This window comes from Atta cephalotes (assembly GCF_000143395.1).
Source record: "Atta cephalotes unplaced genomic scaffold scaffold00005, whole genome shotgun sequence".
NCBI lineage: Eukaryota > Metazoa > Arthropoda > Insecta > Hymenoptera > Formicidae > Atta > Atta cephalotes.
This window is the reverse complement of record NW_012130069.1, coordinates 6,735,004-6,760,524: the sequence shown is the minus strand read 5'-3', so window position 1 is coordinate 6,760,524 and position 25,521 is coordinate 6,735,004. Positions and strand designations below refer to the sequence as shown.

The following is a 25,521-nucleotide window of genomic DNA, read 5'->3' as shown; positions in this document are numbered from 1 at the left end:
ACGTTGTCTTCTAACGTTACTTTAACGTAAGACACTCTCTCTCTCTCTCTCTCTCTCTCTCCCGCTCTCTCTATTTATCTATCTATCTATCTCGTTTTAAAGCCAAAAAAGAGACAGAGACAAAGAGAAGTTTAAGTCAAGCTAAATCAAAATAATGTTGATGCCTTAACCCTATATCTTTGTGTACATAAATCACTGAGCCTCTTGAATCCATTTTTAACTTCCGTAAAAATGCGAATTCTTCAAAAAATATTTTTCCATAAGAATGCAACATACATAGAATTATAAAATTTAAATAATTGAAATTTGCTAAATTACCAAATATAAATGTTTATGGTATATAGAAGAATATACTTGAAAACCGATTTGTCGATTAGAAAATTAAATTTTTCTCACAGACTTACATGTACGGACTAAGAAAAAAGGATTGTAATGATTCACAGAGTGTGATAATGTACTATTACAGTTTTTCCACCGAAGGTGGAAAATATTACATTATGACCCTATTCAAAGATGAAAAAAATCTAATACTATATTATCACTTTATGACTTGATGAAGCATCACAAACCCGTTTGAGTAGGTGAAAGTTATGATAACACAAATTTCTTCCGATTTTTTTGTTTATTTTTTTTTGTTGATTTTATTCGCCGTTCAACTAACTACATCCAGGATGTTAAACCGCACAATTTTTATTATTTTTCCTATTAAACATAAGATCGAATGAAGTGAATTATCAACTTTCTTCTAATATATCGTCTATTTACAACATGTAAGAGAGTTATCAAAGTTATAAACGGATGAGGGCTTCCAATTTTCTTATTTTTCGTGTACACCATGAAAATGTCAACATTAATTATGTTAAACATATAATTATTCTTGAAGCATCGAACCATAGAAAGTGGTGCTCGTCGCCTTCGCATATTTTTGTCTGATGTGAAAATATTCTCAAAGCTGGCCCCAAGTCAACGACGCTTTTAGCTCTTTCCAGCCGACCCGCTCAGTATTTTCTCTTTTGATATTGAAATAGATCACTCACTGCTGTTGTACGCGCATCGTTACTCCGCCAAGTAATTAAATAATAAAAATAATAATAATAATCTATTATAACTCTATTATAACAATAAGAAATAGAATAGCCATAACGGTCAAAGCTTTAATGCTTCAATAATTCAATCTGAATTATTGATCTGAATTATCTAATTACTATATATATATATATATATATATATATACACATACCATATTTGTAGTCATTCAAATTGCACGCTGGAATTGGTTTTTCGAACTTATAAACGCAATTAAATTACTGTAGTAATATCACGAATTAAATTGACAAGCAATTTGATGCTCAATCAGATACCTCATTAGAAAGATATTAATATACTGAAAAACTAAATAAATTTATGGCGAAAAATATCTCGATCGGGAATCAATTTCTTATTGTTAAGTTTTCAAATGTATGATCCAGTAAGATTCTTATTGTTAATAATCTGTTAAATTATGCGAGTTTGATTTCTAGGCTTTCAATCATTCTTCAATCAAAAATTATAACTTTTTGATTATAATAAGTTGCAAGTTTTTAAAATGCTTATGATATTTGAATGATTTATATTTGATTGTTGAATTTACGATCAATTATCTAATGAGATATTAATATTTTAGTTTCAGTGATTGTGTTTCAAGTTCGATAAACTGAATTTTGGCGCGCAATTTATAAAACTGAAAAATATATATGCAAAAATTTGTATGAATATTATCAAACACAAAATTTGTTGCAATTTCTACTTATTAATTAAATAATTAATGTGTATGAAAAATACAGTTATGTGAATACGAAATTAACCCACGCTGACGTTCAGCACAAATACCGAGAAAAATCTTATAAGAGTAACAAGATTTTCTCAAGTGCGTTTTGTACTGCTACACCTCGCTTTTTTTACGTGGTCCACTTAACTCGTGAACCATGAACATATTCAGATGCAGCACGCTTGCAAATCAGCATTAACAGACAGATTATTCATGTCTATCCACATAAACATGCTCGACGTAACTAGCGAGATAAACCGTAGGATTGTTGTTTTTCTTTTGAAAAATTGAACGGGAAATGCATGCGTGTACGCGTAACACAGCGAAAAAGTCGTAAGATCTTCCGACCTGCGATTTGCCGCGACTATTGTTCTCGGCGAATTACAAGTAGTATCGCTATCGCTTTTTCAGGAAGCGAACTGTCTCACTTTCTGTTATATTATGCACTTCCTACCGGCACAATGGCGGTTACGATGAGCCCGGGTATAAAGAGCGATTCCCATGGCGTTTAATATCTCTCGTTACTATGCTCGGAAGTCCTTTAAATACGCGTAATGTCGTTTATGAAGTGTATCGTAGCTCCGGTAGCTCAATCAAATTATCTATAATTACTTTACTATTAAATTTACGAGTCTCTTCATGAACTAACGTTAATTTTTATGGATGAACTTCAAATTCTCTTAACCAAGATAAAACTTCTTGAAAAAAATTAAAAATTTAGATATTTATTTAGATATTTATTTATCGGTGATTAATTCTTTACATGCGCTAAGAGCTTTTTACCGATAACGAAATCGAATCCTGTTTTGGAGTAAATCAATTTTCGATATAGAGTGCCAAGGAGTCGCCGATTTTTCGATCGGTCCGCGTAATGTTCGCTCTGACACGTATAAAATAATCCGGTATTTCCAGTAATTCCAGTATCTTTTGATGTGAACCGTTTTAACGTCGCGACTATTCATACGGTAATATTTGTGCAGTTATGGGACGCCGATTTTTCGGAAACTTGAGACTCCTCCAGGCGGGTTGTTTCACTTTTTCGGTTTTTTTTTGCTACTACGATAAACTGTACAATAATATAACATTACGACGCACTGCATTCGACAAACAAGCAAATAGAAGGGAGGGAGGAACGACCTTGTCTATAATAGTGCGATAGTTATGGGCTGACCTAGTCTGAGCGTACCATTCACCGATGCAGTCACTTATAGTTGTACCTTAAGGCGCGCTTACGCCGATCGCCGCCGCGAGGATCTCCGCCCCGGAATTGTTGCACATCGATAACATCACGAGACACGCAACATCCGTTAACAGTATTGCATCGAGGACTATTCTATTCTTTGCGGTTTTTTTTTGACAACGGATTTCTTGACCAACTTGAATTTGCGATCGGTGAAATTTAAACTCGTCGACTTATAACTTTCGAGTAATTATGCGCATTGATGCTAATTCTTAGTAATTAGAATGGCAAATAGATAATTTCGTAGGAAGATAACGCCAACACACGCGCGTTATGATAACTTCTAGTTATGAAGCTAATCACATGAACTGAAACTTTCTATCGTAATTAAATTTGCGCGAACTTGACATGAAAACTTCAATATCTCGAGCGAATCCGTGACGTTTTATTATGCATATTTACCAATGTGATATTAACGAAGCATTTATATATAATTATATCGATCGTTATGAACAGAATTTAATAGCAATCTGCAATAATACATATTTCAGTATTATACGTACGATATATTTACTAATTAAAATTTCAATATGGCTGCCAATTTTGCTTTCACTTCACATTTCACATTCATTCGCGCGTATCTAAACGTACTCGAAATGCTAAATATGTAAAAGTCTGTACCTGTAACGACGAGCCCTCCTAAAACACACAGTTTCTAGAAAACACATCGATTATACCAAACGCTAAGCGTTACGACCGAAAACTGCCAAACATATTGCGCGTATCGTACGGCAATGGTCGTGAAATTCATGAACAATAGACTTCACGAAACGAAGTTGCATATCATTATCTTATCTTTTGTATCGTTACGATACAATCGCATACATAAAAGAGACGTGGCGACCGAATGGACTTTTCGGCCAATCATTTTTTCATTATACAAACTCAATCAATCTATAGAATGAAATGGAAATAATATATCTATTTACAGAACTGACATGATATCTAATTATTGTTATAATAACATCAACAATCTTAATCTTCCTTCACATAAATTTATTTTGAAAAGAGATATGATTGATATATAAATGCTACTTATAGATAAACATTTATTGATAGATGTACTTTTAATATTCTCAGAAAATGGATTATGACATATTACAGTGCAATTGACAGCGATACAGAAAGAGAATGCTCTTATTATCAATAACATCATGTGATTTTAATTTTCCTTTATATAATCATATGGAAAAATGATTTTAGTCAAATTGACGAAATTGATATATTTTGTAGTTTTATTTTATAAGATGCTAATCAAAAATCTTCATAGACAAAACCATAAAAAATGAACAGACATTTTTGAAGCATCATTTAAAAGTTGTTATTTTGAATTATGCCTTCTCTACTCAATGATAGATATATGATTATATACATGTTTATATATACAAAAAATGCTTATACAGTCATAAGAACGAATTGACCACTGCAAAGATACATTTCTGATTAGATCCAAAATAGTAACTTTCAAATGATGCTACAGCAATTTGAATTTTTTATAATTGTACTTGTGGTGCTTTAAAAATGTCTGTCCATTTTTTATGGTTATGTCTATGGAGCTTTTTTACCAGCATAAGCTACAAAATATCACAATTTCAAACGATTTGACTGAAACTACTTTCTCCTATGATTAATGCAGAATCTTTTATATCAAACATGACGGAAAAGAGATCGATATCAACGCTATTTATGAGTGAATATTCCTTTTGTAGCTACATATATTTTTAAAATTCTCAGAAAATGAAAACTTAGATTACGGTATACTACAGCACAGTTGATAACGATAAGCCCAACGTTTTCAGCCGATTACGCCCACATGTTTCCTCCCACTGTTCGGTGCAATCCGAGTTGTTATCGCGCGAACGAAGATTCCGGAACAATACTTTCTCCAAAGCATACATTTATTTTTATCTTTGTCACCGAACCGTTATCGGCCACTCTACGATAGCAACGAAGCGGGCAATCAACAATAGATCTTCATGTAACGAACACCATATCATGGGTGCGTATACCGTGACGATGTGCGTGACGTATATGGCGATCACATGGGGATGTATATCCTCTTCGTCGAAGCCATAAAGTCCAAACCGATCGATATGTTCCGAAAGCTCCGCATAAAGCGCCTCGCATATCCGGTATCTTGTGCGCAAAACGTAAACGATACAAAGAAAAACGTCAAAAAAAAAAAGAGAATATTAACATAAATGCAATGCGAGTATCAGCGGCATAAATTTTCTTGTCTCTCAAGGTGCGCTCGTTCTATTTCGCTGAAGCAAAAATTTTACATTACCGTTAAATATTCTATATACGCGCGTTGTGGTCAGTCACGGGTAACACCCATCAGTTTGATTTATTCCCGCAAATTTCTGCCGTTCTAGAAATTCAGGATTCGGGTCGTGATCGTATATTAATGCGGGACACCTATCAAGTTTTGTCAAATCGAGAAATTCCAGATATGATAAAATGGCAAATGTTCACGGTTCGTTAATTAGATGAGTCATTTCGATCGAAATTAGCAAAACGTGATGGAATAAGGACACGTGAGACCGCCGGGTCGTTATTAAGGAGGGTTGCTGCCAGCCACCACCACCAATCGGAGGTAATGGTGAATGATTCAGAAGGGTGGAATCATAGGGTGCGTAGGGGTCGACGAAACAAACAGCAAAAATCAATAGCACAGTAACCGAAACAACGTTGGTTGCCGAGACCATCGTCCTTCTGTTATTTTCAGGCTCGGTTTTTATTTTCTGATTAACTTGTGATTTAGACTTAGATCTTTTTTATTTGCTAATTAACTTATGATTAGACTTAATCTGATAATAATGTAAACATTTTCCTATCTATAGTTAATCATTAAACTGTTTTTGTAGTAACTTTTAATAACTTTAAAAAAGTAAATAACTTTTAAAATCATCACTACAAAAACCATTATAGTTTTGCGATTATATAATCATAGCTAGAAAATTACAATTTTTACATTGTCAAGTTAAATGAGATTAAGTCTAAACTATAAATTAATCAGAGATAAAACTGGACTACACTTAACTTGATGATAATGTAAAAATTATGTTCTCCTAGCTATGATTAATCACAAAATTGATAGTTTTGTACTTTAAAAGTTACTCGCTATAAAAAACCTATTAGTTTAATAATTAACCGTAGCTAGAAAAATACAATTTTTACATTATCATCAAGTTAAATTTAATCACGATGCAGAAAATGAAGACTAAGGCCTGATTCATACTTGTATTATTTCCGAACAGGAAAGAAAATTCGGATTCATTGCGCTTCATCAATCAAGTAGCTTCTTCTAGAAGATATTTTAAAGTTTAACTTAAGAGCGAATCATCGGAATATCAAAGAGCCATTTCTGTCGCGAGTAACGAAATGCACAGACATGCACGCCATATTCCGGAAAATCTGAAGGTACTTATATTGACATTGGCCCTTTTTCACGATAATCCAATTATTTTATCCAATCGTGCTGGAACTTCGGGGCACCGGAGAACTGGCACGGACTCAAGTTTCACTCGGCGAGCAGTTCCATAGAGAGGCACTTACAAAAGATTTGTCACTTAGATTTCGTTAAAACGAGCAGCAGCTCGATTGAATTATGGTTGATTTTATTTCCTTACGCTCGGGATTTTTCTTCCGGCAACGAAAGAACCTCGTCGTTCATTCTATATTTAAATCAATTTTTTCTTCAATATTTATTTTAAGCTGAAGAAATGAATACATCGGCAACATGCGGTGTTGATTGTCTTTGAAAGTCATGTATATTAATATGTGATAAATGAGTAGCAGAAACACCAGCGGATGCACAGACAATTTGGCAATATGGCGACGGCAAATGGTCGCGTGACCATTTGTGGTTCACGCTCGACCCACGTAGAGGCTCGCCTTGATCGGCCATTCTCTAGGTGCTGATCTTACCCACGTGCGCGTAAAACACGTAGGAGTAAATAATGTCGTTAAACTATAATGTAATCCACCTTATTACGCGCGCGTAATAAGCGAACTCGAGAGAAAAAAGTATGTAATTTTAATGAGCCATCAAATGAAATATACGATTTCTCATGGAAACGCGTAGAAAGTACGACTATCTCTTCGCAGAACACCCACTTGAGACAGACCGAGAATCTCATGTAAAATTCTGTGATGTATCGACAGTGATTTTAACGCGTTCATATTGCTGACGCGTTCGTCATAATCCATGATAAAGCTTCTGTCAAAATACACTTGGCAACGTATGCGCGTGTAATAAATCATCTATGTGCTCTTCCGCAGATGGCCTTTTACGAGATGGAAAAAAAGCAATCAAGATTAATTCTATCTCGAATGTTGCAAATATCGAGCGATCGGAAGCATCAGAATATCAGAACGGACGAAGCGAACATGCGATAAAGTAAACGTCCCATGTATCTATATATCTGGACACTTACATAAAATTTATAGCATGTTTAAAGCATTTGAGATGAATAATAATTTAAATGAATAAATATCTTTCACAAATAAATAAAATTATTTAAAAAATTACTTGTAGATTTGATATGATTTCTTATTAATATCTGATTATTAATATTCTTACAGAGATGCTTATTAGTATCAGTTGTTAAATTATTTGTCAATTTGATAAAAATGACACTACTATACTCTGGTTCTTCTCATGATTACGTTTCAAAACCAAAAAAGATTTCGCTGCGCAGTTTACAGAATCAGATATGTATATAAATTCACATAGAAATATTTAAAGATCCATTTTATCTTGCTGAGGTCGAAAAAAAATTTTTTTTTGTATAATTTGATAGCCCCAAATGTGTATAATATTGAAACCTTAACGTGGCAAATATAGACGTAAATAATAAAAAAAAATAAACTTGAAACTTTAAACGCGTTTTTCTCGAAAAACTACATTTTTCGATCTAACGGAAGGGAGCAAAAACAATTAAACGTATCGCTTTCAAATTTTCCATGATTGTAGAGTATATTTTTTCTATTCTATAGATAAACTACAATTATATCAATATCAATGATACTTTTTTTTATTGCAAAAATAAGAGCACAATTTAAAGTAAAAAATCAAACTTTTTTTCGAATAATCGCCATTTTGTTAATTTTTATCTAAAATCAATTATCATAGTCTATCCAGTAGAGACATTCTTTCTGAATAGGAAAATCTTTTGAACTCTTTCAAATGATTGATGTGACTGCAGTACTTCCGTTCTGGCGCCAAGTTCAAGTTGGAGAGGTTTCTTTCCCGAAACTTCATACAAACTAAAGAGCTTCACACATGAAATGCATAACAGAGCATAAACATAACATAAAACTGCTGGACCAATGAGCACAATGTCGTCATATTGATTTACATAAAATGCTCATTGATTTAGCGACCTTATGTTATACTTATGCTCTGTTAATTCATATGAAGTCTTTAACAATCAACACATATTCTTCATAAATTTCTTCATAAATTTAAAATTAAAGAAAAAAGTATAACAAATAACATATGAAGTATATATTTTCATTACTTTTTTCCAAAAAAATTTCCAAAAATCGCCTTTTTTTCAAGTCACAAAGTAGAATGGACTTTAAACAAAAATAAAAAATTCGTTTTCACCAAATATTTTAATTAGATTTATTCTTATCGGTCCAAACTTGTATCATATTGTTAAACAAATAAAGTTTTGTGTAAATGTTCGGTCTCTCTGAGATTGCTGGGATGTTTACTTTAACAAGCTGGCATATCTCGGAGTCATGAAGGGAACGCGAATAAACCTTCGTCGCCAACGATCTCCGCGGGAAAGGCGATATAATGTCTGAAAAATGCAAGATTGTCATTTGTGAAATAAGGTCACCGTATTACATGCACGCCGCATAATTGCAACACAGTGCACGTGGCGGGGTCGGTTCGCGTATACGTCGATTTTATCCGTAGTTGCACGAGCCTCCGTCGGTTTAATACTTTACATTCCAACCGCAAGGTCGCACCACCATTCACAAATCTGGAACGTTACCATGCAAATCTGCATCTCCAGGCTCTCTAGCCGCACGGCGCACTCCCGTGGTGCGTGTATGCGTGCGTTGCGTGCATGCGTGCGTTGCGTGGGCGACGAGGGTGCGCTCTCACAGTCTGAATGGCTATTTATTTTCCCAGATATGCGTATCGCTTACGCGTGATTAACATCAGCATGCAGCTCGCGGAAAATCAAGCGTAAATAAATCGCTCGATGAAGGACAGTAATGAATGGCGAAAATATCAGAGATTAAAGGAGGCTCGTAAATAATCGCGAGAGAGCAGAAGATTATTAATATTACGTTATAAACTCTCGTGAGTATATCTACCTGTGACGAGACACTATCGCTCGGAAGCGTCGGGGCAACTTTCGATCGCGAGATCGAAGTCTATCGTGCTGTGGAAGGGACTATGACGCACAGTCGTTGCACTCGTTATGTCACACACGTACGAGATATGACGGTGGGCACGCGCGTGTCGCGTGTGCAACCGTGTATATAGACGCGTATGAACATTCGCGCGCTCACGAGACAATCAGACGATCAGAGTCGAAACACAAATTTCGCTTTCGGAGAAATGGAAGAAAATGAGAGACGAGGGGGAGGGAGAGGAGGGGATGAAGGGCAAAGGGATGAAGACGCGTCGCCGGCGTCGTTTTTCCGCGGTATGCGTGAATGGGGAAAGTGCGATGTGAATCGTTAGAGATGTACTGGCGAAGACGAGATATAAAAGGGACGCGAGAAGGCGTCGGGACGCCCGGCGTTCACCGAGTCTGCGCCGTCACGACGACGTCCCTTTGTCCCCACGAATCCTCTCATCTAGCTTCTTCTCTTTCCTTCTTTCTCCTCAGCCCTTTCTGTCTTTCTCCCTCCTCTTCCTTGTACGTTCGCGGTCTTTCTCGCATCGCGACGCCGACGTCCGCGTCGATCTATTGCTCTCTTTCCGCACGAGAGAACTACGCCTCCTGCACGAGATGAAAACGGTAGACTCCCTTCTCCCCTCACGAGGCACGTTGTCACCCCTGAAAGACTCCCGGGCGTATTAATTGCTAGCTAGACAGTCCTATCGGGGTGAATTGTAAGACCAATCATGGTGTTCATCGAGCACAAAAGCGAGAATCGGAAAAGCACATAGATTCGATGAATCCTTCAATATTACATTGTGAAAAGCGACAAAGAATCGAAAAGCAACCGAGGCATGAGAAAATGCAGATCGCATGATAGAGATAAAAACGTAAACTGTACATCACTTGTATGTAAAAATCATAAAAATTTTACATAATTCGCGTATTCTTTGTAGAGCGACGCGAATTTGAGAATTTTGTCCGCTGCATTTCCATGAAAAAAAAGAAAAAGAAAAAAGAAAGAGATCGACAATCCTCGACATTTGCGTGACCAAGGACATTAAAGTACTCGCGTAATTACAACGTCGCTACGGAGAGGACACTCTACCCTTCTCACGACCTTTTTCTCCCTCGTTCATTTCAACCCTGTACAATTCTCAAATTCAAAAGCAACCGCGTCATTTCTGGTGCAACTACAGTAATTTCTGTTCATGTTGAATAAAGGCAAATGAATTGTTAGTTGCTGTTACTAGAGATAAATGCAGCACCGAGAAACGCAAAGCTGACGTAAACAGAAAATAGAGATAACACGAAGTGTATTAAAATACCAAAAGCTCAAAGAAGAATATGTTTTTGATCATACTGAAGTTGGTTTAAACAAAAAAAAATATCAATTTTCAAGTATATATAAGTATTAGTAAATAATGAAAAATGAATGATTAAGTAAATAATATTAAATTAAAATCGATCATAAAATATTTAACAAATAAGTGAAGAAATCCATATCTGATCTTGTGAAACTTGCTGCCTATTTTTGTGTAAATTTTATAATTTCCAATTCAAACAAATCGCACGATTATTTGTCGATCTTGAAATGCAGTTCTAAATGGAAGATGAATATGCATAATATCACAAGTTAAATTGGCAAGCAATTTAACATTATTGATGTTAATAAAACTTTTTTTATATAAAAGTTTATAATGTTTTAAAGACGCTTATTATACCTATAACTTTTGTCATATAAAAGTGATACAGAAAATATCATCTCAGTCAGCCAAGACTTACTTGACGAGATATGGCGTTCTTTCACTTATATGTAAATAAATTTTTTTATAAATTAAATCTTATTAGATATTATACAAAATTTTTGTTGACCTACTTCATGAATATAATAATAACGTTTATATAATATTTTTAATAAATCTTATAGATGTTGAATATTCGATATTAATAAACTTCTTACAATATTAACGAAACGAAGTAGATCACATAGGAAAATATCGATTTTACAGTATGTTAATGAAATTGCAAGAATTGTTCTACGCGTTCCATTCAACAACTTTGCTCAAGTTACAGATAGAAATCTTTCAACGCCTTAGTTCTGTGCGTATTGTATAAATGATACGCTCGTGTGAGTTTCTCTCTTTGCAGAATAACACTGGCGTGTTATAACAATAAACCAGACGCGTAATACGACGGCAATAGCCGGCAGAGAATCTGGTGATTTATCACACTTGTCTCTTAGTTTCGTGTATCGCGCTACTATTTCGTGTCAATAGTCCCAGAGTTTGACGCATCATAAATTACAGGGTGTTTGTCGACGATAGGCGTAGTTGGTGTACGTGACAATACTTCTTGTCACAAATCATAACAATTCTTCTTTATAAAGGAGCTTTATTGTGTCATGAACACTTCTTCGAAGTAATAGAAGAAACGAGCGAATCGTTCTTCAAAAATATAGATAAGTAATACAATATTATTTTTTAGTTAATTATTTAGATAAACTTTAAGAGATAAAGAAGAAGCAGTTAACAAGTTATCTACGATGACAAGACACTGAGGTCCGATTTTTCATTTTCTAGTTAATTTATGATTAGACCTGATAACAATATAAAAGTTGTGTTTTTCTAGCTGTTAATAAAAAAAAACTAATGGTTTCGTAGTAGAATAATTTTCAAAGTTACCATAAAATCATCAGTTGATGTGATTCATAATTAAAAAAAAAAAACAATTTTTACGTATTATTAGACTCATTTTTATAATAAGTGATTTCTTAAAGATTAAAGGTTACCAAGAAGTTCATGACTGAATTTCATTATGAATTTCGTGATGACCTTTAGGTAACTATATATTATAAAAACGGGTCTAAGTGAGATTAAGTCTAAACCACAAATTAATCAAACAAACGGGCTTGATTAAGATTTTCATGAAGAGAAATGCACATATAAATTTTTCACAGAGAATCTCCCAAACACCTCTACTTCGTAGAGTTGACACACTTGTCGTACGATTTCGTGCGTTCGATTGATTGCATTAGGAAGATTGGAGATACTCTGTGTCCTTATAAGTGCTTATCAACCGGTCGTCTTGAAGTGCTCGCTATCGAACTCGGTTAGAATGTCCCAGATTCGCGCACTAACGTATCCATCCTGTCGCTATACCCAACCGAGCCAAAATACTTTCAATCAGTAATCAATAGCGGCAGCCCCGATGCAATATTTCGTCCAAGCGGCAAACGCTTTGATACTGCGATCCATTTAGTCCACGCCCGTGCGCGCGCGCGCGCGTATCTATGATACACCAGGGCTGTTAACCGCCCCATGTAACCAAGCTCTATGTAATACAAGAGAACCCACCCAGTGGATATACCCACTATGTACTACGAAATAAGAGTAACGCGGTTAAGCTCACTGTGCTTGACCGTGATTCTCTGCACGAGGAAAAATTTAATTAATGTCGAGCGAGCGTCTCGTGACAATACCCAAGACTCGCCACAGCCAGACTCGTAGTGCACATTTTTCAAGCCCGTACCACCGATAGCTGTATAAACGTGGAAAAGGAGTGGTTAGAAAATAGACCATTTATTTATGAAGAATACGTAGTTGATGCTTTTTCATATCAATTTAAATTCAAGAGCCGCAATTCAATTTAAATACAACAGCCATGTTGTTCTGTATAATATATAGAGATCCTCTAATTAGGATTTGAATACGAACTGCGTTTTGTATGCAAGATGTCCACGCGAGAGAGGACATATATTTATTTTTTTTTCTTTCTGTCCTATATATTTTTTCTTATCTCTTCCTCTCTCTTAGGAGTTGTTAAAATAAAATTGGCTAATCAAAATTAACTGTTTTACGTCTTGATTGATTAGAAAGTCTCTAATGCAACAATACATGTGCAACAATACATGGAAGAAACGATTTTGCTGAAATATCTAAAAATTTATCATACACATTTGAAAATAATTGTATTGGATCATCAACATAATTATGTAGAAATGCTTGAAGGTTTATGACAATGCTGTAAAAAGTTTTAACATATTAATAGCAATTAGTTTAAACATCCTACATAATTATTTTTATGATCCAACAAATTATTTTCAGATTTGTATTTAGTTAAATTTTATTTTATTTCATTTAATTTTTTAATGAATTCAACTTCAATAAAATCATATTCTTTCCACGTACAAACGTAATATGTAATACCTATCTTTCCTACCTCGCAGGGAAGACTGTATCGGGATCTGGTGTTATTATAAAGTCTAGTATTGTGTAGACGTGCGTGTGAAATTTAGTCAGAAAGGGGGACCGAAAAGCAACGAATCGTGCTCCATTTCCATATTTAAATCATCGTCCATCTCAGACACTCAACAAGACGCGTCGTAACATCGTATATTTACGTGGCAGCCGGGAAATCATAAAGCGATTCCGATTGTCAGTCGCTATTTTCCCATTCCTCTCGTAGCAATATTGCATGACGATAACTATATTGCGCTACGCTACGCCACGCACAGATTACGCAGGGAACGCGGACAGTGACGTGAAAATTCCCTACGTGTCGGAATCCCTAACATGGTTGGTTCCGCGTCTCGCGCACAATTCACAATTTTTAGTCCTTCATGCATCGATTCGCGCAGTCCGCTTCCGTTTATCGGCCATTCAGAGAAATACCCCGACGAGTTTCGATCGGCACGCGCACGTTTTATCTGTCTGGATGTGGGCGCGTGTCTACGACTGGCTGAAGAGCCATAAGCTTGCTCCTCGCGAGTACAAAGGGCCCTAGGAGAGTTTAAAAGTAGTCACAGGGAAGCTTTACATTTAGACTCCATTCCGTGTGGTCTATACCGGCTAACTATAGAAGCGCATATAAGTGGATCATTTATGGAGTCCATAAAGAGAAAAAGAGAGAGCTCGCGGAGCTCCGATCTTTTGGAGGACATTCAATCCTATTCCTCGGGTATAAATAGCAATACCGAATACGGAAAAACTTTTGCAAAACAAGAACGAGCTTCCCTTGAACTCTCCGATTCGTTCATGTGGCACGTTTAACTCGTATGATTCTTATTATGCGGGTTAATTGAGCGCCACTGGACAACTTCAAGGCGACGATTTCACGTACACACACACATAGCGCGTGATGCGCATCATGTATCGTTTTGCACGCACACGACGTAAGGATGCGGTAGTGACAGTAACAGCAGTGACGCTCCATCAATACGAACAACAGCCTTGGCCGAAATGCCGAACCTGTTTATCTGGTAATGCGATTTATACCACGCCTACCATACTAATGCTCGCTGAGAATTGCCAATTTCTCGTTAAATCGATTTCTTTCCGTCTGGCCATATTTGTAAAACTAGTTTAGTTGATTTACAATCAACTAGTTTTCTTAAAAACTGGAGAATTACGATTTCTATATAATTACGAATAATTACGATAATTTTATCCGTTATCGTTAAATAATTAATGTTTCTTTGGTCTCTAAAGATTCTTTGGTTATTTTATCGGGAAATCTGGAACTAAATTAAATTTGACTTTGAGTAGAATTAACTCTTTTTTAAAACAAATTAATTTTTTAGATGTCTATGAATGTCTATGAATACAAATTTCAGAATCGATAAGGAGCGAGATTACGACATAATTATTGCGGAGCGTGAAAGTTTTTTTAATTAAGATTAAAAGATCTCAAAGGAGAAACGACAAGTAATAATGTTGCCTTTAAAGCTTTACATATTCTGTAAATAGGAGATTTCAGACAAGTAGAGTGCAATACTTTGTCGTGTGCGGCAGTGAAGTGGGATTAAAAGTCCAAAGTCCTCCTTGCAGTGGTCCACAGGGAAATAAACTATTTTCGTCGTCGCATCGGAGAAGCGAAAGAGAGAAAACAGATGGAGAAACACGCGATCCTCTCACCAGGCGATGACAACAAAAACATTCTCTTTCTGTACTTTTCCTACGTATACGCATTGCATTAATGATTAGTAGTTTTGCAATCATCGATGCTAATCGACACCAATTAGTCGCGCAAGAGACGTAGCTAAACGTTCCGTTGGAAACTCGAAATCGAACTTTGAAACCGTCATGACAGCCTTGCCCACATCCGATAAAGGTAATCAAGTGTCAATCGATGCTTAAATGTTGCTCAATGAAGACAAAAAGAGAAGTAGAGCTACTCTCGTAGGATGCAATCAATATTGAAGGACATTGGAACGAAGAGTTGTAACTTCAGAGATACAATCATATGATTATTTTATTAAATATCCTCAAAGTGTCCTTTCTGTTGATGCAAAATTTTTCACCTTTTTACTACCATGTTTTCCATCAAAAATGTAAAGGTAAAAAGTCAAGATAAAGTCTATGAAAAATATTCTTTATTGTACGAAGGATTTTTTGAAGTGTTATAATGAAATTGGTAACAAAAATATAAAATTTCGTATTGTTTAAAATTCAATATGGGTGCATGCATTGACAGAAGGATAAAATAATCATAGACTGAACGTTGTTAAAGCAGTTTAATTGGAGTAATAATAAAATAATTAAAGAAATAAAAAGCTTAAGTATTTAGAAAGTTTATAATTTGTCGCCAGAGAAGGAAGATATTCCTTTCGGGAAAACGTACGACTGTCTTCAGCTACAAATATCATGAGAATAGATATAGGAAAAAAGCTTGTTACCATTTAGTAAGGCTCGAGAGGGTTTTAGATGTCGAGAGCATCGCTTTAACATGTTCGTGCCAGATGTAAGAGAGAACACAAGAGCGTTACGACAGAATGTTTGCCGCTTCTTGGAAGCATAAATCTCTTTTCGACCGTGTATTACGTTTTTCCGAGCCGTGACCAAGTCAATTTTTTACCGCAGATGAGGAAACGTATGGCCATTAGCATGATCACACGTCAAATATGAAAAACCGCGAAGACGGTTAATCTTTAAAGAGTATGCAGTTTTCTCGTACACACAAAAAATATCATTCTACTGCTAAGTGATAAAGGAGTTTACTTTTTTCCTTTTAAGAAATCGATTATCTTTAACAAAGAAAATTTTCTTGATAATAATTTTAAAATATATTTATTACGAATTTTTCAAAAACTCATTATTATAATACTTGAAACAAGAATTTATTTTCTTTTGAAGAATATCATAAAATTGACCGAAAAAGCGATTTTTTTATATAATAAGCAAATCGAATTTGTTTTAATTTAACAATCTTAGTTGAAGTATACATTAAGCTTATTGATATTGAGATATATTTTTAATAAATTTGATAAACTTATAAATTTGCAGATATATGAACATTTGAAATACTTAAAACAGATAATTATTTAAATTATTACTTGTGTACACGATAGTGTGTATTTGCGCGCGCCCGCATGTGTGTGTGTGTGTGTGTGTGTGTGTGTGTGTGTGTGTGTGTGTGTGTGTGTGTGTGTGGGGCAAGTCCAAAATGGATAGAACACCATCTATTTACACGCAAAAAAAAAACATTTTATAGCTCCAGCTAGAATTATCGCATATTTTTTGCATCTGATAGAAAATTTCTACGCATAGAATTTGTAGCACAATATTCTAATAATATATGAAAATTTAGGTCTCATAATCAAATATGAATCATTGCTAAATATAAATCACAGTCGTTCATTTGATTGAATGTTACAGATACAGAGAGAGAGAGACTTTCTTGATAAATTTGATAATATGATTCAGATATAAATTCTGGCTCTGCCATTTATATTGATTAAATACAAACGATAAAAATTAGCTAAAATGAATAAATGACTAATACTGTGATATCCTGTTAAACTTATGTGTTAAATTTAACCTGATTTAAATCCTCATTACTTCTACTCAATGTATCGTTATTTTATATTAAACCAATGGTTAAATTTGACAATATATAATTTTAAATTTAACTACTGTTTCACTATAAAATAATGATATATTGAAAAGGAACAATGGCAATTTAAATTAGATTAAATTTGATGTTATAGATTTAATAGTGTAGTCGTCTATCTATTTAGCTAATTGTCTTGTATCTTATGCATAATTTTTGCTATAACTGCTGTAGCTGCAAGATCATTTTTTTCAATGTGAGCAATTCTTTGGCGTAAAAAAATCGCATCTACATAACCTTTGTGAAATTAATTAATTAGTCGATTAAACAACTCGAGCTGTCACTTGATAGTATTTATAAATCTGCTCACTGCATTAATTGAAATACGTTATGAAATAATCATAATCATAAATTTATATCTTTCATAATTATTTATATCTTTTTTTCTTTCTCTTACAAAATAACGGATAGAAACTGCATATCTTTTTATTTTACGTAATTTCAACCTTGATAAGAGTTGACGTCAAACGCAAAAGAGAGGACTCAGTTCAAGGAGGCACTCGAAGCAAACTGTTTGCACAGCTGATGAAGTTAAGAATAAAATGCGTAAAAAGAACATAATGACGTTAGAGGAATTAATTGCTTATCGCATTTTGGAGAGAGCTCTTTCGCGTGCGAGAATACGCACTCGATAATGGGCGCGTGAATGTCTGAAATTCGTCTAATCCTCACGACATCGCGGACGCAATAAATTTCTGGAAACAATGGATATGCCGGATGCGTCGCGAGCGACCGCGAATCTGTGTCAAATATCTCTCAACCTCCCAATTGTGACAAACTATGTTGAGGGATATATTTGGCGTGACTGGTCGACCTCGCCTCGCAACGATGTAATCGAACGATCTCTTTTTACAGATGAAAATATACTAATATTAAATGTTGTAAGAGAGATTCTCTTCTATTTTTATATGTTTTCGGAGCATCGTTGGAAAATTTGTGTTAAGTTTAACACATTTCATGTATTTCAAATGTTCACTTAAATTTACGTGTCAATTTAAAATGAAAACGTTAGAAAGTAACGCAAATATTATTTAAAAAATAAACACAAGAAAGATACTAACACAGTAAACAAATCATGGAAGCATATTTTTTCAATAGAATTAACATATATGATAAGTTAAAAAAAAGTAACACATATCTTATTTATTCATCGAATTATTAATTTACGTTTTAAAACACATTATTTGTTTAGTTATTCATAAATTATCTTAATTGTAAGACAAAAAAATGTTAAAGAGAAGCCTTTGAGAGTCAGATGGTAAGTGTGTAATTATATTATATATATTTTATTATAAGAGATAAATATACGTTTCGATCCTAATTTAGATTCTCTTCAGCGTAAATAAATATATAAATAAATAAACTTAATATTCACATAGATTAATAATCATAAATAATCGTCACGAATATCACAATAACAATCGTCAAGAGCGGTATAAAAGAGTTAAAATGGTCAACTATTGACTAATTCTCACATTTATTTGAATTATTTGTTTAATTGTAAGAAATATTGAATATTAATTTAACATAAACTATTTAAATAACATAATCACACTATATTAAATCAACATTAGATGTTAAAAATTTATCACAAAATTTTAATAAGAAGTGAACTTGAGTGGACTGTTTCCAACACAAATACAAAATGTTTTTTTACTGTGAGATCCTCGGTGAAATCTCAAATAGCACCGACGTCGTCAGAGAAAGAATAAGACCGGCCATGTCGTTCGCGTCACGTGTGTTTGTTCAATTAGCATTTTGCAAAAGAGCGAGGAGGTAGTTTCCACGCACGTCCCGCGATACTACAAAACATTAAAATTGGGCGTGCGCGCGGACGCAAGATAAAGAGCTCACACAAGACACGAGAGAAGTTTCCGAAGTTCGGGACGGACCGGTTCTGCAACCCAGATGTATTAAATCACAAGCTTAGTAAAGTTAGACGGTTTCAAAGCGAGATCCCCAGCAGGTCAATAGGATGCTTCAAGGTCACTGCTTTGGGGACTCTTCTTGCTGCCGCGATTATTGAGCGTTTAGATTTTGCGGCCTGTGATTTTTTTCCTCATTTAAAGTCGTGCAAATCGATTTCGTCAGCGAAAAAACACGACGTGAAGTATTACAACGGTCACTTTAAAAATATGAAACGGTCGTTAACATTAAAAAATATTGCCTTAAAAAATCTTATAGCATTAATTGAAATTCTAGAAAATTTATGCCCATTACTACCAATGTAGTTTAATTTTAATCTTGATTCAATTAACTCTTTATCTTTTTATAATTCTAAGAATTCAAGAGATAAAGAGTAAGTTGAAGAGCACATTGAATGAAATTAAAATTAATCTAGAAATGAGTCTCAAAGTACTAAGTAGAAAGGTATAAATTAAATACCTATAATTAACCTTTTAATCGTATTGTAATTTTTAGAACGCATTCAGAAAGATAGAATCGGATTCGATCCAATGACACAGTATGACCCGGATTTTCATATTTTGGTTAATTTGAAATTTAGACTTAAACTCACTTAACTTGATAATTGTATTTTTTATATATAACACTCAAAAAAAAATCTAATTATAAAGTAAAATTTCCGGTAATCTCTATTCTAAACGAAAACTTTTACAGAAAAAATATTCCTCTTTCAATACAGTAGACTATTCATTGAAAATGTATTGGATATTATTCTAACAATTTTCCTTTTGTATTAAGAGGAATATATTTACTTAAAGCAAAATGCTCTTACAAGTAAATTTATATTAGGAACAGCAAGATTTGTTGACTGCAGATGCAACCCGTAAATAGTAAACTTTAATATTTCAGACTCGCGGGATAGAGTGACGTTTTTTTTTTGATTCCTTCGTTTTATGCAAAAACATCAAATAAGTCTAATTTTATTAATTTTTGAAGTAGCAAGGGTTAAATTGAATTATAATTATCTTTTTTTCTTGTTAAACCCTTATTTTTATGCGAAAAATCAATAAAATTAGATTTACTCGACGTGTTTTTTCATAAAATGAAGGAATCTGAACTGAAAAGAATGTCTCTGTCCCGTGAGTTTGAGATATTAAACTTATGACTATTCAGGTTAAGAAATCTGTCACAGCTTGATGCTGACCAGTATCTTGCTGTTACCGAGGACAATTGCTTCTCGACAGGAAGAACAGCAACAAGGATGGGATAGACTGGGGAAGGAAAATACTAGAACACAAACACAAACAGCCACAGTCAATGCCGGCCACACTTATGTTCAAAAATAAAACAATGCAATACTCAGATCGCAGCGAGACGAAACACGTCCGCCATGACCGAACGATCTCTCGAGACTGAGGACAATCGCTTTGTTATTATCATTTCTTAATTAAATTAATAAATACCAGCGTATTATTTCATTTCTATAAAATCTCCTCAAATATTAATAATATTAAACTGTAAACAGAGGCATTAAGAATGATTAGTAGTAGGAGATATAACGTTAGCAATGACTCGATCACAAGCATGCAATTAGTAGTAAGTGTCTTAGACTACTGTTCTAGGAATAGGTTCAAATCTTACCGGCGATGTGATGCGTTTTCACTAATTAATTGTAGTTAATAAAACAGAAGAGATAGGTGAACAGATAAATATAAATTGAACTGATAAAATAATAAAAATGAAAAAAAAAAATTATTTTTCTTAGTCACATATTAACAAAATGAATAATATATTTTTATTTATTTCTTTATTTATTTCAAAACCATTCTTTCTGTATAGGAATCCGGCTAGTAAATCCGATTGAATTCCTACAAATTTTCCTAACCGGTATCCTTTTTAAAAATGAAACGTTCCCAATCTGGATTGTAACGAGATATTCTAATCAGATTCTAATAATAATTATGGAAAATCGATTGGATTTCTTCTTAAATTTTAAGATGAAATTACTTTAATTTAATTGTGAGAATATTGTGCTTAAAATATTTTCCGCTTAATTTCAAAGGAATTCCTCTTGAGTATATAAAAATAAAATCCTCTAAGATTTAGCGGATTCCGCTAATACGAAAATTATTTTTTGAGGGAAGAGGTGAAATAATCACTAAACTGATAGGTTTTGGTAATTTTAAAAATCACAATCTGCAAAATCATCAGTTCAATGATAATCATAGCTAGAAAAATTCAATTTTTACATTAAATCTACATGAAAAAGATGGCTTTGCTGTATCTAAAAATTTAATTAGATATACTTATATCTGAAAATAACTTCATCAAAATAATTATGTAAGACACTTGATTGCTAGAAATATAAAAAATTTTGTAGCATCATGCTTAAGATTTCTACGTAATTATTTTGATAGTCTAAGAAAATTATTTTTAAATCTGTAGCTAAAGTGTTAAATATTTCAACAAAATTGTTCAATGTTACTTTCCATGTAACCAGAAATTAACTACACTAAGTAAATAGCTTAAATTTAAATAAATATTTATTTGAATACTGCCAATTAAACATTTATTTACGATAAATAAATATTTACTTAATAAAAAGAAATAATTGTTAAATCAAATTAAATAACATTTTTTGTACCAAATAAATGGAAATTTATTAATATTTTTTTCTCAATGTAGAAGATGAAAAACTCCGAGCAGATTACACAGTAAATTATTATATTCTTGCTGTTTACCAATATTAAACAAAGATTAAATGATTCATTATGTTACACTGTGTCATGTGTATCTCTTGCTGAAAAACACTCAAATAAACACTCAAATATGTAAAACTCAAATATGTCAAGAGCAGCAGCCATTCGAAAGGATTATGTTCTATAAACAAACTGACGAACGCATCAAAAGAGAAAGATTACATATTATCTGTCGCGGAAGAAAAAAATCGACAGGGAAGCGCAAAGAATGACGAAGTGCTCGATATACAATTATCAATTATTGTTATTATAGCGTACACTGCGGAACAACACGACTACATATTTCTAGAAGTCCCTTCTAGAAGTCTATCTTGTGGGAACGTCTTATGCGTTATGCGCGCACTCTTTTCCAGATGGACGATACGTGCTTGCTTTACCCGGTCGTTATATCTACTATAACTCCCTATATACGCGTGTACTCTCACGACAATGCATTAGGGGAGTACACACTTATGAATGCAACATACGCATTCGAGTTGTCCTTATTAAGATGTGACGCGGTCTTGCAACGCGATTCGTTTCCTTCTGTACTTGTGTACTTGTAACACTTTTAATTAAGCGCAATGTATTCGCAGAGAGAGACAAACGTATCGCACGACTGTCAACAACAGAACAGAATTTCTATATATTGATTTTATTATACTCGAGAGCATATATGGAGCAATGTGATATTAAATTAATTGAAATATTCACGACAAATGAACATGGTGCATTTTGTGTTGGAAATATTCTTTCGGAGGACCGAGACGGTTAAGAAAATACGGCTTGAATATGACTATATATTCACCTGGCTATATTAATTAGTGTATTAATTAAACGTCTCGCTCCGGCTCTACTGGTTCCTGTACCGTCGTTCGACAAATTTCTGTCTCTCATTATCGTTGGCATTTTACAAGATGGGAAAGGGAATGGGATTTAAACAGGCAGCCGAATAATCATATTCCATGACATTTTGTGTTCGCATTGAATGACTGCGTATCACATTAACGACTAGACGATTGGTGTAGCCCCAGTATCTGTAATTTGATGACTCAGACAATACAATGCCAGGTGTATTCTGCCCCTCTCTCTGTCGTATATTATCAATTTATCTAAGCATGCGTTTGCACATTGATAGCGGCGAATAAGCGCGAATTCTTTCTTTTACGTTCGCTTTAATACAATAATTTACATCATTGTCATCGTTTCATACGCGTAAACATTTTCTGAGAAATCATTGACGTAAACGTCAAAGAAACGAAACATGAGGTTCAATGCTACGACGAATCTATCGTGTCAAAGATATTTTCATAATGTGATATAAGCGAATAGAGCGATGTCTAAAAAAACGTTTCGTTGTAGAGGCTTAGTAGATCGATTTTTTTTTTCTTAACAATAAAGCCTTGGCTGTAAATATAAAGCACTCTCAATTTATTGCATTTTCTTGGAAAAGGCAATAATAACAGCTAAAAAAGAATTAATAAAATATTAAACTGATAATCATTACGTTCCTACAATTCCAAGAGTTTTAGATGCAGCTGTACTTTTGTCATTGTAAAATATTAAAATATAAAAATGTTAAAATATCAAACACTCGTTAAAATATCAAACAAAATATTAAAGCTATTACAAAAATAAATTATTTCTTAATAAAATTGTTATTTATTTTTCGTTAAATGCAAAACATTTATATCAATTTGTGAGGCTGCTTTATTTATAATCAAGGCTGTATAATATACCAGAGATATTTGTAATCATTAGACGATTAAAATAAGTTAAATACTAACGAAATGAAAACGAGAGAAATTAAACTTGAGGAGAGCAAATAGATGTTAAAATTATACACTTTAGTTTCAAATGAATGTTGACTTAATGAAATACTACTTCAAGTCTTATTTACGAAGACGCACAATATTAAAAACTGACATTATACGATAAACCATCGTTGTAATATTAATAATCTTCTTTCACTCTTCTGATCAAAAAAAAATCATGAAATTGATGAAAAGAAACGTCACTCGATGAATATATGTGATGCGTCAAGCGCATTAATCTTGCATATTAAAAAGCTCACAACAAATATTTGCAACATTAATTTTATTCCACAAAAATAAGATTCAATCTGAAGAAATATATGTGTATATGTATATGTATATATATGTGTGTGTGTGTGTGTGTGTGTGTGTGTGTGTGTGTGTGTGTGTACAATATATATACAACTTTCCATGAATTCTCTCTTTTTTTTGCTAAAATAACCAGAGAGAGGAATACATAAAAGTTTCGGCCGTTTTACTCTTTCGATTTATCTACACTCGGCTACTTGTTGAACCAGGGAAAAAAGACCGATCGCCAAGAGAGAAGCTCGCGACTCGGGTATGGCAACATCGGTCAGCATTCGATAGACGATCGTAATAGGCGGAAACAACGATGTCGCGATACAAAGGGTTAATCCAACGAGAAACCATCGGTATCTCTCGTTCCGCGCGTACGCCCGCGAATTGCACGCTTTGCATTTCGCGATATCCATCAGACGCGACAGGAAAATTTCCGCGAGAATGCATCCCCGCAATCGCACGCTCGCCGGTGCAATATCAATCCCACGATGATTGACATCTGATGGCTTTTTCAGAAGAGCGAGAGGGTGCCCGAGTGTAAGAGAAACAAGGCGACGTGATTCGCCCACGAGTCGCACGAGTGAGGGTGAACTACCCCCGGTATAACTCGATTCACGCTGGATTTTTCTATGGTGAATCGTTTCGAAAACTGCGAAATAAACGACGTCGCGAAACGTTGCCGGGATAGATCGGGCCCGGAAAGTTGCGGGGTAGAAAAAAAATAACGTGGCTTAAATGCGCGGGAAAAAAAGGTGGTTACGCCCTTTTTCGGTTTCCGCACTTCGCCCACTTCCTCGTTTCCTATCGCGAAGGCGCAAATAAACGAGAGAGATGTAAAATGTACTATAATTTCTTTTTGTATCTCCCATTATTTTATTTGAAGGGATAAGAACATAGATTTTTTTGTGGCACTTGGCTACTCGCTATACGTTTTTATGTCGTTTTGAACACGAAGAATGTAAAAGAATGTGAGTGGGAAGGACAGATCTTTCTCATGAGTTCTTTGTACCTCCCACATATTTTTGTCCTTTTTTTCTCGTTTTATCCCAAAACCGCGCGCTACATCGCGCCGTGTTCAAGTATACACAAAAGGCGTGAGAGATAAGAGTCAAAACGACGAGAGATTAACGTAACGTTATTAACATAAAGAAAATATATGAAGAGAAAGAAAAGAGCACTTTCACGCAAAAATGAATTTTTATCGCGATCAAGCCTATACTTTTCAATTTGCACGGCGTTACACTTTCCGCGCTTAAACAAGGCGTCACGGAGGGAAAAATGCGGAAGGAATTGCAAGAAAACAAAGAAGACAAATGCGGGGAGTGCAAATCCTCGTTTCTACCTTCTTTCGGGCAGCGATTAAGTGAAGAGCAGTGAGAGATCGAGGAGAGACGAGAGAGAGAGAGAGAGAGAGAGAGAGAGAAGAGAGAGAGAGAGAGAGAGAGAGAGAGAGAGAGAGAGAGAGAGAGAGAGA

At 34.3% G+C, this 25,521-nt stretch overlaps 2 protein-coding genes across 2 annotated transcripts in view; one reads left to right on the top strand and one right to left on the bottom strand.

Annotated features, from left to right (window-relative positions):
* LOC105626426 overlaps window positions 1–7,453 on the top strand; it is a 9,421-nt gene extending 1,968 nt beyond the window's left edge. The window contains exon 3 of the mRNA XM_012207726.1: window positions 7,332–7,453. Coding sequence (XP_012063116.1) covers window positions 7,332–7,453 — 122 coding nt within the window. The remainder of the gene's footprint in view (window positions 1–7,331) is intronic.
* LOC105626427 (IQ motif and SEC7 domain-containing protein 1) overlaps window positions 1–25,521 on the bottom strand; it is a 55,112-nt gene that overhangs the window by 29,052 nt on the left and 539 nt on the right. The window lies entirely within an intron of this gene.